At 37.9% G+C, this 19,629-nt stretch overlaps 1 protein-coding gene across 1 annotated transcript in view; it reads left to right on the top strand.

The window, feature by feature from the left end:
• LOC148309667 (cholesterol transporter ABCA5-like) overlaps window positions 1–17,104 on the top strand; it is an 83,221-nt gene extending 66,117 nt beyond the window's left edge. Inside the window, exons 20-33 of the mRNA XM_088259631.1 lie at window positions 178–532; window positions 1,191–1,377; window positions 2,117–2,233; window positions 3,454–3,673; window positions 4,721–4,808; window positions 5,569–5,761; window positions 6,993–7,160; window positions 8,359–8,622; window positions 9,457–9,617; window positions 12,427–12,634; window positions 13,701–13,792; window positions 14,774–15,103; window positions 15,913–16,097; window positions 16,740–17,104. Of these exons, the coding sequence (XP_088115757.1) occupies window positions 178–532; window positions 1,191–1,377; window positions 2,117–2,233; window positions 3,454–3,673; window positions 4,721–4,808; window positions 5,569–5,761; window positions 6,993–7,160; window positions 8,359–8,622; window positions 9,457–9,617; window positions 12,427–12,634; window positions 13,701–13,792; window positions 14,774–15,103; window positions 15,913–16,097; window positions 16,740–16,855 (2,684 nt within the window). The 3' untranslated portion in view covers window positions 16,856–17,104. The remainder of the gene's footprint in view (window positions 1–177; window positions 533–1,190; window positions 1,378–2,116; window positions 2,234–3,453; window positions 3,674–4,720; window positions 4,809–5,568; window positions 5,762–6,992; window positions 7,161–8,358; window positions 8,623–9,456; window positions 9,618–12,426; window positions 12,635–13,700; window positions 13,793–14,773; window positions 15,104–15,912; window positions 16,098–16,739) is intronic.
• Window positions 17,105–19,629: the final 2,525 nt, after the last annotated feature.

Here is a 19,629-nt window from a genome sequence, read left to right as displayed (position 1 = left end):
TCAATTACATATTATTCCTGCGAGCCTAAGCCGCTCATTATTAGAAATAGGTATCAAATTGTGGTAGAGTGGGATTGAACCGAGAAACTCTGACTCAAGAGTCCGCGACGCTAACCACGGGACCACAACCCGACACCTATTATTATCATTATTATTATTCTTTTGCTTTATTTCCAGTATTTGCCGTGATTGGTCTGTACATAAAATCGCACGAAGTGTCGTTCCTCAAGATGCATCCCCTGGTGCTGGACGGCAACACCTACACCAACAGGACCTCCATAGCCATCCACACCGCCGAAGAGGACTTCAACATCTCTCCCTTCGTTCAGATCCTCTCCGCCCTCGGGGCCGGCCCCATCGAGACTCGGTACAACGGGAGCTTTCCCGGCCTGCTGGGCATATCCTCGCACATGGCAGCCTTCAACGTCAACATGCTCACTCCGGAGGACTTCATGGTGGTGGCCATGTATAACGACACCTTCACACACAGTCTACCGGTTATAGTCAACCTGCTGACGAATGCCTTGTTTAAGTAAGTGGTATTCTAATTTATTATTGTATTCTTTATTCTTTATTTATTATTGGACAACTAGACACACCAATGAGTCCATTCATCGGGACTTAGATGGCTTGACTCTGGCCCGTGTCTGTACACGACGGATTCTTCAGTCCTTTGGACACGTTGCGCATGGTAATGAGGATAGCCTGGAATGACTGGTTGTGATCGGTAGCCTGGAGGGGAAGAGAGGGAGAGGAAATCCCCCACACGATGGACCGATCAAGCTAAGACAGCAGCAGGCACCTCGGTGGTTTGAGCGCTACGTGCACCGCAGTCAAAGGATAACTGGAGAAAAGTCATTGCTTCCACAAGGGTCACAACTCTTAGTAATGAGGACTAAGACGGAGAAAAAGAATTTATTATTAGAGAATATCTTGTTACAAAGGTTGAATAGACAGTACAGACCTCAATAACTTACTCAATTTATCAACAATTTATTATCGTTTATTCACCCCGGGAATTGGACCTGGGACCTCCAACATGGTAGTTAAACGTACTGACTACTACACCACAGAGGTGGACCATTTTAGAATCTAATCTATACACATAAGCAGACAAAATATTGACCTTATCTCATAGATAAAAATATTTGGATTTTTTTTAATATTTGAAAATCAATTTGTGTGTTTAGGATGAGAATGCAGGACGCGGGCTTGGCGGAGAAGTGGCACCCCATCGAAGTGTCCTCACACCCGCTGCAGCAGACCGCACAGCCCGAGGAGTTCGATGTGGGCATCATATCCTGCGCACTCTTCATGGGGATGATATTTGTGCTGGTCCCGGTCAGTCTGGCTGTGGACATGGTCTACGATAGGGAGGTAATCCAACAAACTTCATTTTACTCAAATAAATCAAATTAAAATTAAAATGATGCAGTACTCATCGCAGAATATGAAGATTATCTTCAAAGAATGCTTTAATAACTTTAAAATCATCACTAAAATATAATATGATATCCACAGATAAAATAAAAAGTCTTACAATAACTAGAAACTCAGTAAGATGCTGTGGAAAATCAAATAATTTAGCAGGTATTGGAGTTCAAGTATCTGGGAGTTGACATCAGTAGCACTACCAACCTCTTTGATAAGACTCTAAGACTGGTCAAAAAAGTGGCTACAATATCGGGGTGCCTAAGAGAAAAAACCTGGAATTATAAGAATGGAATAATAGAAGAATATTGAGATTAAAACAAAAATATACAAGATACTTGTAATACCAATTGCCACATATAGGGTAGAGACCAGTGCAGATACAGTGAGAACCAAATCTCTTCTAAGAACTTCAGAAATGAGGACATTGAGGTGCATAGCCGGAAACACGTTAAGAGACCAAATAAAGAACGCGGAAATTCGGAAAATGTGTGGTACAGAGGATATAGTCAGATAGGGAAGACAGCCATAGTTATGGTTTTTCAAATATATTGAGCACCAATATGTTTCCACGGTTTTTTTTTTTCATTGGCAGTGAACTTTTGAAGCAGGGAAAAAATTCATGAATATATGTATACCTTAATTTACCTACTCTAATTTTGGGTAACATTTCAATATGTTTCAGATTAAGGCAAAGAACCAGCTTCGTGTGAATGGATTATCACTAAGTCTCTACTTTGCGACATATTTTGCAGTATTAGCAGTAGTGATGCTCATTATAACTATAGCTTTAATTATTCTGGTAAGTTCAATACGTCACCTCAATAATTACCCTTTTTTTACAATCCATGTTTGAAAAGTATCCTACCTGATTCTATAACTTATCTTATAAACTTTTCTCTGGGAGTATTCTCTATCAAAATGTAGAGGGTTCATTTATATTTTATAAAGTGTTATTTTAAACATAAAGCATGAATTTCTTATGCATACATACTATCCATTGTTTTATTTTTATTCTTTTTCCGACCCTTATCATATAGAACAACAATAGATTTTTCATCTTAACACACTTAGGATGGGAAAGGTATTTCTACCCGTTTGGTCGAACATATAACATTTATATGAATATCATAATATTCGTAAAAAAACATGAAATAATTCCTTCTTTTCTGACTTTGAAGAAGATGGTGAAAATACTATTCCCGTCCTTAAACATCAATCGATTGTACTGGTATAAAAACGGTCCTTATCGTTAAGATGAAAAATATATACCAATCTCTTTGTTAACCTTTTAACCGCGTCAACTTTGTTCCTGAGAGACGCCCGTACGCGGCGGTATTTCACCGTTTTTAAAATGATTACTTTTATCATGTATTTAGTTAAGAAACTATTTATTTTCCTAAACAAAAACGTTCAATGGGATTCATTGTGCCTTTTTGGTACTCTATAATACACTTGTGTCACATTATTCTTGAAATATATCGTAATATAAACAAATAAGATTGTAACATAAATAAATCAAAGCACGCATCGTGTGTCACTCTTACCCGCTGGCGATGCGTAGCGTCGAGAGTGAGACAGATATAGGGCATGATTATGGCGCGGACTAATTACCGACCGCAAGAAAAATCAGGGATCTGTTCTTTTATTTATCCTTGTGATGTTACAAATTATTAGTCAGATATTTCAACAGATGTCATAAGGCCAAGGATTGACGTATTATTTTATCCAAAGTTCCACACCATGAAAAAATCCCTCCAAGTTGAACTGAGGTTTGAAACTTGGAGCAAAGTAATAACACATACGGTTATGTCAGCCGCGTATGGGGCATGTTTTATGAAAACACATACGGTTATGCGAGCCGCGTGGATCCGGTTAAGGTCTAAACAATATGTACACAATTATCAAATCCCGTCGCCAGCAGTCTACAGGCGTAAAAAACACCCGTCCGAAATGTGTTAATACTCAATTTATGTTGGATTTTCTCCATAGCATCCTCAACATGTAATTGTTCCTTCCCAGATAATATTGAATGACATTCCTTCGATGCGCGAGCCTCCCGCATTGATAACACTAAGTGCGCTGTTGATACTGTACTGCCCGGCATCCATCCTATTCTCCACCAGCATATCCTACATATTCGACAGAATGGACTCTGCGCAGAGTATCCTGCCCAATATTGCCACATGGGTGGGAATGATTCCGTTTGTACTGGTTGCGGCGTTGGACATGTTTCGGTTAGGCAAGTCTCACATTCACTCACTACCAATTCACAATAACGGTGTTCAAACTCTCACAGAGTTGTCCATACAAACCTTGTCGTCCTAACAAATTTAGTCAAAGGAGCGTGGACCAAATGTAGCATGGAAATGCTTACAAACTCTTTTCCCTCACGACTATGCCAATGTTTTTTGCCATCTCAATTATCTCGATTATCTCCAATTATAGGAGTTATTTTTCATATTATTTTTTGACATCTCAACATAGATGAAAAAGCATATGAAAAATAACTCCTAATTGGAGATAATCCAGATTTGGACACACTCAAAATGTTGCAAACTATACCATTGATCATGGAGCGCATCTGGATGTGGCTCTAATGATCATGAGATCATTAGAGCCACAACAGAGTGGATACATTTTGTCCGCCTCCGTAGTGTAATGGTCAGCACGCTCGGCTACCGTTCTGGAGGTCCCGGGTTCGATTCCCAAGGGGGGTAAAATAAATATAAGTGATTTTTTCACTGTAATATTTATTCAATATTACCATGGACTGGTACCTGAAGCGGAGGGCTGATCACCTTTCCTTCATGTGTAAACGATCAAGATAACACTGCGTTTATATGACATAGTGCCCTATGCACCATTGGGGTGCGGATAAGGGTTTAAAAAAAAATGTACATCCAGTGGACGCAATCATTAAGACCCCCTTTATTTGTGTGTAGATGTTTTTTTATTTATTTAGTGTAAAGGAGACCACCTAAAAAATCTTTTTCTTCTGTAGTCTCATTCTTGTGGATTGGTTTGCAGCAACAAATGACACCTCCTTCACCATTTTGGTATATCATGTATCACCCTCTTCAGCCCCTCATATATTAAATAGCCCATATCCTCATACAAGTAGAAAAGATATTCACGGTGAAGGGATCCTCTGGCGTTAGTTCCATCGATCATTATAAAAAATACCCAATGTAAATTCCATTAGTCCGGAAGAGACATCCATATATTCTCTTGAAAAATTCCATTTGCTGACTGATGATATATGACTTATATTTTGTTTTGTTTTTAGGTGGAGGTCTATCTTTTGGCCTTCATTGTGCTTTCTCCTTGATCAACACAATGTATATTCCCTATGCATTAGTCTACTATGTTGACCGGTAAGAAAATTCACGCAGAGTTATTTTATTACAGTATGTTTTCTAGGGATCGAAAGATTGATAAACTTATAGGAAAGGAAAGCAAATACTGGGAACATAGAGAGGACGGAGTCCTGGTACCAAACCTAATGTACAGAAGTGAAGCATAGAGCTGGCAAAAGAAGAATGTAACTAGACTGAATGCAGTCAAAATTCGATCACTTAGACGAATTTGCAAAGACGCCTTCTCCTGAGGAGTTTTAAGTGGTTTCCTCCCAGCAATGGGCAAATACTGAGAAGTTCCTGATTGGCCCACACTAGATTATTTTTCCTGTTCCCAACACAGATTCAAATAAAAACATATTTAATTAGCTAGAAGAAACAAAAATTCACTAAATGATCCATAAACCTTGTACATAATAAGCAAGGTAAATAATAAATGCAATTCCCATCTAAAAAAAAAAAGACTATACCTAATGTGGGGACTGACCAGAGTCATTTCGTCGTAACGTAACACGTTATGATGCGAGCATTCGTATAGTCAGTACAGCGTTCCGAGTGCTCCATCCGAAGTCGGATGCTCGCCAATAAATGTTACGTTACTTCGAAATGCTCCGGTCAGACCCCACCTCTAGTTATGTATAAATTGAACGGAACCATAAAATGTTTTTTCATGAGGAAAACACAGGAATGGTCAATCGAATCTGATTTTTGTACCGGGATATTGTGCGATCATCTATATCATTTGGCTTCGAACTGAACTATGAGTTTCAATCCTCAGAGTCCACCTGATGTGCCGGCTAAGCGCGGCTTGCTCCCGGCTGACCCTGGCCGACTACGCCACTCGGGAGATCATGGTTCTAGTGGCGGGGACCATCCTCCACATTCCCTTCTGGTGCGTCATTCTCAAGTGGATTGATGCTTTCAAGTCTGGGAGCAAGTTCTCCGACATATTCACCGTTTGCAGAAAGAAGGTACCAAGTGTTTAATATCTTTTACCCACGCCTTACCTTTTGCTGATAGCGTTTTTCTGGGTTTTCGAACTACTTTGATTACAACACTCTCTGGTGACACCACTTAATGATTCATAAGAGTGAAGACTGACCGGAGCATTTTGTTGTAACGTAACATGTTACGATGCGAGCATTCAGGCAGTCAGTACACCGAGCCGAGCGCTCCATCCATAGTTTTGGATGCTCGGTGATGCTCGCCGCGAGCGATGTTACGACGTTATGTTACGAAGAAATGCTCCGGTCAGTCTCCAAACATGTTACGATGCGAGCTTTCAGGCAGTCAGTACACCGAGCCGAGCGCTCCATCCATAGTTTCGGATTCTCGGTGATGCTCGCTGCGAGCGAAGTTACGACGTTATTTTACGAAGAAATGCTCCAGTCAGTCTCCACCTTAAGGCACTGCATTGGAAATATCATTATTTATATGACTGCAACAAGGTGTGCTTCAGATCCTTGTTTATCAACAGTTTGAAGTTTAATAAGTATAAAAGTGGAAAAAGTCACTTTTGTTTGACCCCTTCGCGAATTGACCAGATTACATAATAGTTTTATGTAATAATAAATGTGTTCTTCGGTCTTTGTATGTCTTTGAAAAAATTTCTTACAAACCTTCTTCAAAATCTTATGCTTTCTAAATTTTGTTCTACTGTATTTCAATTTCATACTGGTTTAGTAACCCTTCAATTCAAACCCTTATCCGCACCCCAATGGTGCATAGGGCACTGCATTATATAAACACAGTGTTATCTTGATCGTTAACACACGAAGGAAAGGTGATCGGCCCTCCGCTTCAGGTACCAGTCCAGGGTAATATTGAATAAATATTAGAGTGAAAAAATCACTTATATATATTTGACCCCCCCTGGGAATCGAACCCGGGACCTCCAGAATGGTAGCTGACCCGTAATTAATTTTTCAAAGGTGACTCAACTTGATATGGTATCATTGTTTCCTTTCAGTACTCGATATAATAAATAATATTAACCCGTTATTAACTTGCAGTAGAGCGACCTCGAACCAAGAAATTTTGACCAGTAGGTTAGCTTTGCACGCTATTACACTGAGGAAGTGGACATATTGATGTGTGTCGTTAATAGCCCCAAAAAATGCTGCCAGCATCTGAATGGCTGTGAAAGCCTAAAAGGTTTCTTTTGTTTTTGTTTTTGTTACTTTATCGTTTTGTATTTTCCAGAAAATAAGCGTGCTGTCTACTGAAGAGAGTGAAAACTCTGAGCTGGGGAGCGGGGCGGGCGGCGGAGAGGGGGGAGAGCACGAGGACGCGGATGTCAGGAGGGAGCGTCACAGGGTGGCTAGTCTACTCAAGAGCCCCCCTCCGAATCCCCCCGTACTAATGGTGCATGTAAGTCAACTTGCTACACAGCTATTAGTCCATTTTAATCTTACCTGACCTGACCTAATCTTATCTATCTGCAGTCAAGCCACTAAAATAGAGGCTTTGAGGTTTATTCTTTTGAAAAAAATACCACTGAAATCCTACATGATTAATTCCTATATGGCTGATTCCCAACAGCTTATAATATATCATATAGGTTTACCTCGACAGCTATAAACCCGACACATATTAATTGATTTAAAATGACTTTCAGTGTAAATTTTAGTAATTCTCAACAGCTATTGGCTAGTACTATAAGCCTAACTAGAATACAAAATGCCAAACCTTCCTCTAGCAGAACGGAAGGCCTGTCAACAGTGCGGATTCTCCTGAGGAGTTTTACGTGGTTTCCTCCAAGCAATGAGCGAATGCTGAGAAGTTCCTGATTGGCCCACACTAGAATCTCTCCTGTTCCCAATCAATACAGATTAAATTAAAATATGATTTTAGCTACAAAAATTCATTTATTGATCTATAAACCTTGTATGTAATAAGCAAGGTTAAAAAAATAATAAATGCAACTCCCATCTAAAAAAAAAGGTCTCCACATGGCTAAACCTTGGCAGCTCCAGCTTAAAACTCCATACAAATTCTTCTTCCTTGCTTCATCCCAACTTATCGTCATTGACTGGTAGGGCCAGCTCTCCTCGTCCTCAGGTTGTAGGTCCTTCTATCATATACAACGTCACCTAGGTCATGCCTTCGAATCATGTTATCTTTCAGTAGCACCCATGAATTTTTTAGTCTTCCTCTAGATGTCTTTAGATCTATGGCGATCACCTGGTTTACAATATGTTCAGGTTCCCTACATCATATGTGCCCATACCATCTCAATTGTGTTTCTTTAATCAGTTACACCCACAAATGTGTGAACTCTTTATTCTATGACTGACCGGAGCCATTTTGTCGTAACGTAACACGTTACTATACTAGCATTCGAATAGTCAGTACAGCGAGCAGAGCGTTCAATCCATAGTTGGAGCGCTTGCCGCGAACGAACTTACGACGAAATGCTCCGGTCAGTCCCCTCCTTAAGGGACACTTCAACTGCATTCGCACTTCAGCAGTTTCTAGTTGTCTAGAGTAGGTGTTGTACATTGTCAAGCATTCGGATTGATTGATTGATTTAAAACGACTTCCACTGCAAATGTAACAAACCTTCCAGAATCTCCGCAAAGAGTACAAGAGCAGCCTGAGCACTTGCTGCCGCTTGACATCAGGGTGCTGCGGCCACTCGCCCGCGGAGGCGGCGGAGGAGGGCCCCCCGGGCTCGCCGGGCCCCCCTAGCCCCGCGCGGCAGGTGGCCGTGGCCTCGCTCTCGCTGGCCATCGAGCCCGGCGAAGTGTTCGGCCTGCTGGGCCACAACGGCGCCGGCAAGACCACCACCATGAAGATCATCACCGCCGAGGAGACACCCACCAATGGAACTGTAAGGGTTTTTCTTTAAGGTGTAAATTACAATAAAAAGTATCAAGAGGGAACTAGCGAGCTCAGTTGGAGCTCGTAAGGAACTCACGAGAGGTGGTATCATACATGATTAAAATAGTGAAGAACATTGGTAACATAAACCAAGCTGGGACACAAAATGCCGAACCCTCTTTCAGTGGCTTTTGGCCAAAAGTTTTGTGTCGTTTACATATCGTATATTCGGTAGCTTTATGCCACCGATAGACAATCCTCCATTTCCATTCCATTCGTACAGAGCCCTACACATAATGCAAACAAACAATTAAACAAAATCCTTTTGTTTTCGCCCTTGCATTCTCTACTAAATTTGGAATGGATCTTCAAGGTATGCTTGGCTACAATAGTTTAGATACTAGAAGGAATGTGTATTTTTTATCGATTGTTGCGCGGTATGATCGATAATTCTGAAATTATCCGGAGCATTGGTCTGTATGTTCCGGATAGTTACCTAAGACAGCGTCGGCATAGATTGTTTCACATTCCTATACACAGGAACAACCTGCCGATGGTTACGCCTGTAGGAAGAGCTACCGCTATGCTGAACAATATCATGCCATAAATTGATCTGTTCCATTTGCCTGAGGGGGTATTCCAAAGCGGGATTCTTCAACATCTTTAACAAGAGTGTTATTGCTTACTTTCAAATTTTTGATCAATTTTTATATATGCTTAAATTTTAGTTTATAATGTATATATCAATTACAAATTAATAAAGTGAATTTTGGCAAAAAAATCTTCAGCATCTTTAGCATACATCTCAGCACTAAAACAGTCAATTAATGATTTGTGTTTGCAGGTGGTATTGGGTGGGCACAATGTGAGTGCACACAGCCAGGCCGCCTTCCAGATGTTGGGCTACTGTCCGCAGCACGATGCCTTGTGGAAGAACATCACTGTGCGTGAGCATCTGGAGTGCTATGCGGCCATTCGAGGCGTGCCCAGCCAGGATATTCCTCAGTATGATTACTTCACTATAAATCCATCATAAATTCCACATAAAGATGCTAAGAATAGAAAAGTTATAGTATATGTTACTTTACCGCCTCCCTGGTGTAATAGTTAGCGTGTTTAGCTACCATGCTGGAGGTCCCGGGTTCGATTCCCATTTAATATTACCCTGGACTGGTTCCTGAAGCGCGGGAGTAATCACCTTGCCTTCATGTATGTAACGATCAAGATAACGCAATCAATACGATGCCGTGCCTTTTGCACCATTGGGTGCCGATCCTCATCTGAACCCTTGTTAGAAGAATGTAAGAATCGTAAACTTAAACTAGAGATGATGTGACTAATAAGTAACTGTTACTTTTTCTTGATTAATATTTTTTTCTAGCTTTAGTTTTTGAATTTATTTCATATTGTAATTTTAGACGGATGGCTCCAAGCAATGAATTTATGAATTTACCCAAGCTCGTAACACGTAGGAACAATGCTGACCTTATTTTCCTGTATAATTTTTTTAATAATTATGTAGATTGCCCAGAGCTTTTATCACTCATCAATCTTAGAGTCCTGGGAGCACAGACCAGAAACAAAAATTTATTTAAAATCCCTAAAATGCACACCAAGTCCTACCAAAATTCATTTTTAAATCGAGCCTGCGATATGTGCAATGTAATGCTTAATGAAATAGACATCAATAATGTTTCTTTTAATACGTTTAAGAGGAATATTGTTGATGTGTATTTGACTAGTTGATAAAGAAAATTTCTATTATTTGATAAAAACATGTAATGTAAGTTTATATATAGTTATGCTTTTATGTACACCCCTGGACAAAAAAATTTACGAGTCCTCAAAAAAACTAAAATTGACACATAATGAATTATTCTTGATATTTAATTAGTTTTTTTTTTGTATTGTTTAACATATGTGATGACTACTCGTTACTTCAAGGTTAAAATGAAAGATCTTACTCATGAATTGTACTTAGAAATTGCCATTATATACCAGGTATCAGATTATCCGAACCTTAGAGACCCATAACGGTTCATTTATGGTCGAGTGTTTGTGATGGAGTAATAAAAGACATGTAATTTTTTTATTCATATTTAAGAAGAAGGTTCTAATCGCTATATTTTAAATTAAGGTATTTTACATTTAAACATATTTATAACATTCAAAAATATTTAATACTTAGTGAATTCACCTTTATTTTTTATAACATGTAAAATTCTATTATTTAACGAAGCGTAAAGCGAATCTTAAATTTCTGATGTTATTTCTTCTTCCTAAACTTGAATCAAGTTTTTTTTAATTCCTCAATGTTTTTTTATTTTGTTTTCCCAACTTTTTTTTTCATAATCGCCCATAAATTTTCTATTGGGTTCAAATCAGGACTATTCCCGGGCCACGTCAACGATTTTAAGCCAATTTTATCCTTGTATTCAATGATCTGTAAGAAAAACAATAAATTATTTATCAAGTGGTCTACAAAGTGCATTAAAAAATAAATATTTGTACTCACAGTGCGGACTCTATGGCACGGCGCCAAATCGTCCTGAAAAATCGGGTCCGCGGTATACTGCGTAATGTCCTCGATTGTTGGAATAAGATGGTTTTTCAGCACTTTTTTGTACTGGATGGCATTCATCGTACCCTGTATAAAATTTAGAGGTCCCAAACCGTACGCTGTCATGCACCCCCAAATCATGACGTAGGGTGAATGTTTAACGGTTCGAGGGACGCACGACGGATGGTATTTTTCCCCAAGTTTTCGTCGAACTATCTTTATGCCGTCTGGACCAAAAAGGTTGAATTTTAATTCATCGGAGAAAATAACATTTTGCCAATCCTCCAAGGTCCAATTCTGGTGCTCTTTCGCCCAATCCAGTCAAGCCTTCTGCATTTTGTTCGTCAGTAATGGTTTCTTTGCGGGACTTCGTGCTTGGAAACCATGCTCCAACTGCCGCCTGAACACTGTTTTTACTGAAAATGTTGATTAGCTAGTAGACTGCACCTCTGCGTGTATTTTAAGTGCCGTTAAAAATCGATCGCGCATAACAATTTTTTTTATTAAGCGATCATCTCGGGCAGATGTCGCGCGCCCCCATCCGCTTCCTTTTTTCCGTTCTATGGATTCAGTTTGTTGGAATTTTTTAAATAAAAACCTCACTGCACCTTCTGAATACCCAACTCGACGAGATATTTTACAATTAGATATGTTTTGTTGCGACAGTGTGATTATTTTGGATTTTATCGCTATCGACATTTGCTTTGCACTTTCCATGATTGTTGTGTTATGTTCCCTCAAACGCGGGTAAAACAAAATTGTTGAGACATTTTAAAATGTAAATATTGTAGAAAGGTGACACAAAGTGTCTTTAATTTATTGAACAAAAGAAAGAGGTATCGATAAAGGATTTCTTAGAAAAAGAGTTCAGTAAAGTCAAGGCGTGCGGTAGCAAGTAAACTCGTAAATTTTTTTGTCCTGCGGTGTACATGATAGTTTATTTTTATTTTTAGATTGCTAAAGTGAAAACTTCTAATTGGAATGTTTTTATTTTATTTTATTATATTATGTTATTTTTGTTAAATATTCTGTTGGTTTTCCAATAAATAAATAAAAGTAATGAATTGTCAAATATTTTAGAAGCTATAAAATCCAATATGCAACCAAATTTGTGCACTGATTGACATGATAAGGGCATCATCCTCTCCCTTTCTTGTACTCCAGCTGCTACGGATCACGACCAGTACAGGCTATCATCATTACTACGCACGTGTCTAAAGAACAAATCTAATTAACTCATGTTCATTTATCCAGGATAGTGGACGTGTACCTGAGTGGGCTGCAGATAGTGGAGCACGGCTCGAAGCACGCGGACGAGTGCTCGGGGGGCACGCGCAGGAAGCTGTCCTTCGCCATGGCCATGGTGGGGGCCCCCCGCCTGGTGCTGCTCGACGAGCCCTCCACCGGCATGGACCCGCGCAGCAAGCGCTTCCTGTGGGACACCATACTCGCCAGCTTCCAAGTAATCCAATTTAACTTATACTTTGTAAATATCAATATTATATATTAACCTTTTAACCGCGTTAACTTTGTTCCTAAGAGACGCCCGTGCGCGGCGGTATTTCGCCGTTTTTTAAATGATTACTTTTTTATCATGTATTTAGTTAAGAAACAATTCACTTTCCTAAACAAAAACGTTCAATGGGATTCATTGTGCCTTTTTGGTACTCTATAATACACATGTGTCACATTATTCTTGAAATATATCGTAACATAAATAAATCAAAGCACGCATCGTGTGTCTTTTCTTACCCACTGGCGATACGTAGCGTCGAGAGTGAGACAGATATAGGGCATGATTATGGCGCGGACTAATTACCGACCGCAAGAAAAATCAGGGATCTGTTCTTTTATTTATCCTTGTGATGTTACAAATTATTAGTCAGATATTTCAACAGATGTCATAAGGCCAAGGATTGACGTATTATTTTATCCAAAGTTCCACACCATGAAAAAATCCCTCTAAGTTAAACTGAGGTTCGAAACTTGGAGCAATGTAAAAACACAAACGCTTATGTCAGCCGCGTATGGGGCATGTTTTGTTAAAACACATACGGTTATGCGAGCCGCGTGGATCCGGTTAATAAATCTAATGTAACACATGTTTTGATATGTGCAACATCATTATCAAACATTCATGAAGTTGCGAAAACTTACAATTGAGAGTTGTATTCTTGGGATGTTGAAGGATGAGCACCTTCATAGAAATACGAAACTTGCTTTAAAAAAGCTATAAATTCATAGTAATAAATAATTACTATGAATTTTTAAATAAAATTATTATTTTCTATATTCCAAGTCCCAAAAGTTAAACCATTTTCAAAAAACTAGCAATTCTTCGACTATTTAAGGGTGAAAAATACTTGAATCAAAGAAATGTTCATCTTTGAGATACCAAAATGCAATACCATACAATTCCAACTATTCAAGTTTGTATAATGTTTTTTCATATTTTAATGTAAGAGTACCATAGTTTTTTTTTTTAAGCTTAGATTTTTTATAGAACACATATTTTCTTTGATTTTCAGGGTAAAAAGGGAGCTATTCTCACTACACACTCCATGGAAGAGGCAGACGCGTTGTGCTCCAGAGTTGGGATCATGGTCAAGGGAGGGTTAAGGTAAATCCATTTATCATTTTATCTACATTCTCTATACAAAATCAGTCTGCGAATTAGAATTAATTGTATTATTTTACAACATTTTTTAGTTTGTCCAAATACTTTCACAAATGTGGATTATCTTCAATTGTGAGTTTGTTATTATGATAAAATAAAATTAAAAAATCGTAAATGAATTGGTTAAATTAAAAGCTGAAATTAAATTAAAAATCGTGTTTTCAGGTGTTTCTCAAGTATGTAAATATAATCCAGGATTCGGACCTCGCATGTAAATGAATAGTCTCTGCTTAATAAAAGCTTTCCTTATATGATCCTTCCCATAGATGGCTATTGTGAAATCTCTTATATTGTGTTACGGGATTGATCAATATATGTATCTAAAATATTCATGTTTTTGAGTAGCGTGGTTGTCAATCATGGGTGGAATTGGTGAATGTTATACTTGTGTAAAGTGGTCAGACTGCCATCTGTGTTGAGATTTCAAAAAATAGTGTTACAATAGTCTTGATTATCCGACCCAAACCGGCCGCGGCTATGTAAAATGATAAAAATGACCTTGAAAATTTGTTAATTTTCACATCGAAAACTTTTCCAATATGTGCATGTAACATAATTGAATGTAACGAATCATCAAAATGCACTTACGGCAAAGTAATAAAACATGTTTTACAGTAGGTACATACTCACATACAATGCAGTGAACTACGAAACTAAACTTAAGCTTGGGTAAAAAATGTATGTGATTGTCTTTTGTTCACCCGCTATTGTCGTTTTCCGGCCGCCAAATCTCGCAGAGGCCTCAAAAGTAAAAGCTCGGTAGACGATGTTTCCTCCAGCTGCTCTACATACTTTAAAACCCTATTTATAGAGCTTTGTGTCCTTTGCTGTGTGAAACTTTCCATAGGGGTATTGCCCCGGTAGGCCGGATAACTCGGAAGGAGGGATAAGCGAGACTCTACTGTATTTTATTTTGTCCCCCAGGTGCATAGGCTCCACCCAGCACCTGAAGAACCTGTACGGCGCGGGCTACACTCTGGAGATGAAGCTGTCGGCGCCCGCGCGCCGCCGCCAGCCCTCGGACGCGTCCACCTTCCCGGCGTCGCCGCGCGCGCCCGCCGCGCCCGCCGAGCCCGGCAGCCCCTCGCTCGGGGAGCGCAGCGAGGCGGAGGCGGAGGGGCCGCCCGACGGCGCGCCCGAGGAGGGCATCGAGGGCGCCGTGGACGCCAACATCCACACGCCGCTCGTCGGCTCGGGGAACGAGGACGGCGACTCTACTATACTGAGGAGAAACTCGCTCTCCATCCACTCTGGGTAAATTTTTTTTTTTCAAACCCAATGGTGAATACATTTGGTTGAATACAGCTAACGTTAGCGAAGGGACTCAGGGTGAGGGGCATCGCTGCTGTGGAAAATAAAATGGAGGAAAAATATAGGAAGGAGGGTAGGACAAGCGGTCCTTATTATTTTGTGATTGTCTTGATCATTATTCTCATGTAAATGCTGCATTCAATATTAAATAAAACAAGTGTTTTTTACCTCTTGAGTATTATATTGTTACGACTAGTTTCGGAAGCTACAGATGTTTCCATCTACGGATTTGAATATAAACTTATATCGAGTAGAAACAGAGTTTATATTCAAACCCATAGATAGAAGCTTCCGAAACTTAAGTGACAATAAACAATACTTAAGTGATAAGAAACAAGTGTTTTATTTATAATTGAATTATGATGAGACGTTATCACAAGATGTCCCTCATTTGGTGAGGATATGTCCAATTTTAAAAAGGGAGAGATTCAAATTGGAAACAGAATGTGCAAAAGAGGGTAATCAGTTGACGAAAATTGATGAGGCAATGGGACATAAGGATCCATCGGATTTGGTGGTGTCTTATTTGGAAAATGTGACAAGAATAAGACAAATAAATAAGTTATGTGACGGATCTTGAACGATTGATATAAACTGAATATCCTATAAATCCTTGTACATAATAGGCAAGGAAAAATTTCTATGTAAGTAACAAATATAAAAAATTTAAAAAAGCATGTCTTACTGCAAAGTGAATTCCGAAACAATAAATTTGCTTTTAAAATGGCTCTCACACTATCAATTTTTTCCAGTGTTCCATCAGATGTAGAGAGCACAGTGCTGGACACGTGCGGTGGCGTGGCGGCGGCGCGACAGTTTGTACGGGAACTGTTTCCCGACGCCCGGCTGGAGGAGAGCTTCGCCGACCGCCTCGTGTTCAGTGTTCCCCAGCACGGAGTCACCTCTCTCGCGCGCTGTTTCGCCAAACTCGAAGCATGTAAGTTGAACACATACACAGTGGGACCTCGGTTTACGTCCTTAATCCACTCCAGATCATGAGACTTATACCAAATGGGACATATCGCTCACTCCTTTCAAGAACGTCATAAATCAAAAAACTTGATTTTTCAGAAGAATGTTTTTAAAGTTTAAAAATACAATACAATGTATTAAAAATAAATATCAAGCTACTTATTGAACTTTTTACTGTGCAACAGATCTTTTTTGGTAAAACCTGATGGTTTTTTCTCCATTGGAAAAATATTTAGTATATTTAAAAAAATAACTAAACAATACCTTTTCTTCAAAATGCAAAAACAACACTTTCTGCCCTGTAGCGGGTAAATATTAAGTTAAAAATTTGCCTCTTTTGCTGGAATTTAGTACATTTTCTGAGCATTCTGAAAACATGCACAACTGAAAATTTTCAATTTTTTATTTATGATGTTCTTGCAAGGACTGAGCGATATGTGCCCTTGAGGTAGTATTTTACGAAAATGGCGCTATGTAAATTATCCAAAATTATTATTATTAACTATCGAGCAGCCAGACGGTAAACAAAATCTGCTTTTTAGTCATAGCTCTCACGTTATACAAAACATTATCAGACTACATTGTTTATCATTTTCATTTCTTGCAGCCAAAGAAAGCCTTCATATAGTCGAATACAGCTTCAGCCAGACGACATTGGAGCAAGTTTTCTTAAAGTTTGCCCAATATGACGAAGTACAAGAAAATGAACTGCCTGACCATTAAAGGACCACCATTACGTGTGGCTCCAACGTGATCTCATTACACATGTAAATACATGTACGCTATTCTGTAAATGGTCTTGCCGCAATATTTATTAGGAAAATTAAGTAGATCAATTATTTCGAAGACATTGTTTCATATAAAATATCATTCCCATACTGTGAAAGCCAAATACAGGATTTTATTTCCTATCACTGCTGCGAATGGACAAAATGTGATTCTACATCGAAAAGACACCATTCTGTGTGATCCCATGTCATGCGGCGAGACTGTCGGTTTAGTACCTCAGTTTAGTAACCTCAAATAATTTGAAAAATAATATGTGGTAAAATCTATCAAATAGATATAATTGCAATATTGTAGAAGAATGGTGCTTTAAACGATAACTGACACTAATTGGTGTTTATTGAAGTGCTCGATACTTTTGAATCACATTAAGGAAAATCTTTAATAGATATGGTAACACTAATCCATAGCAACAGCGGAATGACCTAACTACTGTTAGTTCCGCTTTGCATCATTCCACATATAAGTTTGTTCGGAAAGTGTCTCGATTTAATATACTTTATTTATCAATATTTATATGGATTTTCCAGTATATTAGTTTTCATATTGTTTGAGGTTGTGTAAGTGACAATTTGAAAAAAATTATGTTTGGTATCATATTATTTCCTTGAAGACTTTTGACCAATGGTAATTCACGCCTAACGGTTCACTTATGAAACCCAACATCCCACTAACCATCAGACTTCATAAATGTTTGCAAATATTTGGACCCTATTCTGACCAAATATTCAATAGGTATTTTTCCATCATTTGTTCTCTTATCTGGTTTTCAAAATATGGGAATTGAAGTTTTATATTGTGTTTTGGGTAGTTCTGCTGTGACTCGAGTGAAAATTGTATTGTTATTATTTAAGATATGATGTGTGATCAATGATTAATTAAGTGTACTTTTTTCTACCTGGCATGTTTAAAATTTAAGTTTTTTTTGTTATTTTGTATGTATCAAGTGTCTTAGAATGACAAACATTAATTATATTTCAATACAATTCTGTATTTTGCTAAGAAGGACTCGATAATGTTCAACAAAGTCAGCTGCAAATATCCAAAAATCCAATATACTATTTGATATTCACATTTGTTTATAAAATGTTTTATTTATATTATCAAGCATGAACCAAAAAGTATTTAAGTACCTAAGGAGAAGTATTTATAATTTTATTACAAATTATATTTTAATTAATATCATTTAAAAGGCTAGTCAATGTGTGCCATTATTGGAGATTTGTATATAATATATACAATTTATGTAAAATGAAGGGAGCATTAAACTATAGTGCTGTTAAAATGACCTATTTTAGTGCCTAACCTCAAATGATGTGAAAAATAATATGTTGTAAAATTCATCAAATAGAAATCGTTGTAATATAGTAGAACAATAGTACTTAAAATAATAACTGTCACGAAATGATGTTTATTGAAGTATTCAGTACTTTTGGAATACATTAAGGAAAAACTTTAACAGGTGTGGCAACACTAACCTGTAGCAACAGGGGAATAATTTAACAAATGGTAGTTCTACTTTTTTTCACTCTGAATTTGTATGAAATTATCTTTATAATAATATTTATTTTATGAAGATTTTCCAGTAAATTAATTTTCACATCGTTTGAGGTTATGTAGGTATTAAATTTCTAAGAAAGTAGCAAGACAGGTGACAATTTGATAAAATAATGTTTGTTATCATATTATTTCCTTGAAGACTTGAGTTTGGGGCAGAGCCCCAATAAAAATAGCAAAGATGCTATTTTTTTAACTTGTTAGTTTCTACTGGGAAAATACAGATTTTTTTTAGAATAAAATATTATGAAACTAGAACAATTTGCTTTTGAAATGTTTTCTTGTTTATTATATTTAAATATTAAAACATATTTTAAACTACCTTTGAATATGTACCCAGTGTGGAATATGTACCTGAGGATTATATTCTCTTAGTCATTATTTATAATAATTATAAAATTTCAATCTTGAAGTGCTGTATGCTAGAAAATTTAAAAAAAAATTATATAGGTATGTGTTTAGGAAAAATAGATGATGTAATATTTAATACATTTTCTGGATATTTAAGGGAATTTCACACTATTTTTCTTATGTCAATTATTTGGGTGAGATGTTATTTAAAATATTTTATTTTATATACCTACCCATGGCTTTATAGGTATTATGCTTATGTGGAAATATTAAGTATTCCCAGCTTTGTCCATTGGTGCTTAGGGCAACATATTAGATTGATGCAGTGTTATATTGGTTCTTAATTGTACGAGGGTAAGGTTATCAGTTAGCACTTCAGGTGGCAGTCTGAGGTAACAAAAGTATTTTACCTCTCAGAAAGAATGTATGAACCTTATAGTCCAAACTTAATTTTGGTTAGATATTGCGTTTGCATATTCAAATGCTGAAAAATGTATTTAAAAATCAGGATTCGTAACGACATCTGTGAATTTGTTTACATTTGGAATGCCTACATTGCATTATAAATTGTAATAATAGTTCTTTATAGTTTGGAAATACTGGATAAACTACTACTACTACTACTACCATCACGCCGTTTTCCCGCAGGGGTAGGCAGAGAGGATGGAACGCCATACTCTTCTGTCCTGACATACACTCCTCGCCTCCTTCACATCCATACATCTAGTCATACATGCCCTCCGATTACGCAGACTTTTGACACCGCCAGATTTTAGGTTCTGATTGATCTGATCGTGCCAAGT

This window comes from Brachycentrus maculatus, unplaced genomic scaffold (genome assembly GCF_059751285.1).
Source record: "Brachycentrus maculatus isolate JH-2025_06_01 unplaced genomic scaffold, ASM5975128v1 h1tg000119l, whole genome shotgun sequence".
NCBI classification, from domain to species: Eukaryota; Metazoa; Arthropoda; class Insecta; order Trichoptera; family Brachycentridae; genus Brachycentrus; species Brachycentrus maculatus.
The sequence above is the reverse complement of the archived record's forward strand: the minus strand, read 5'-3'. Positions and strand labels throughout refer to the sequence as shown.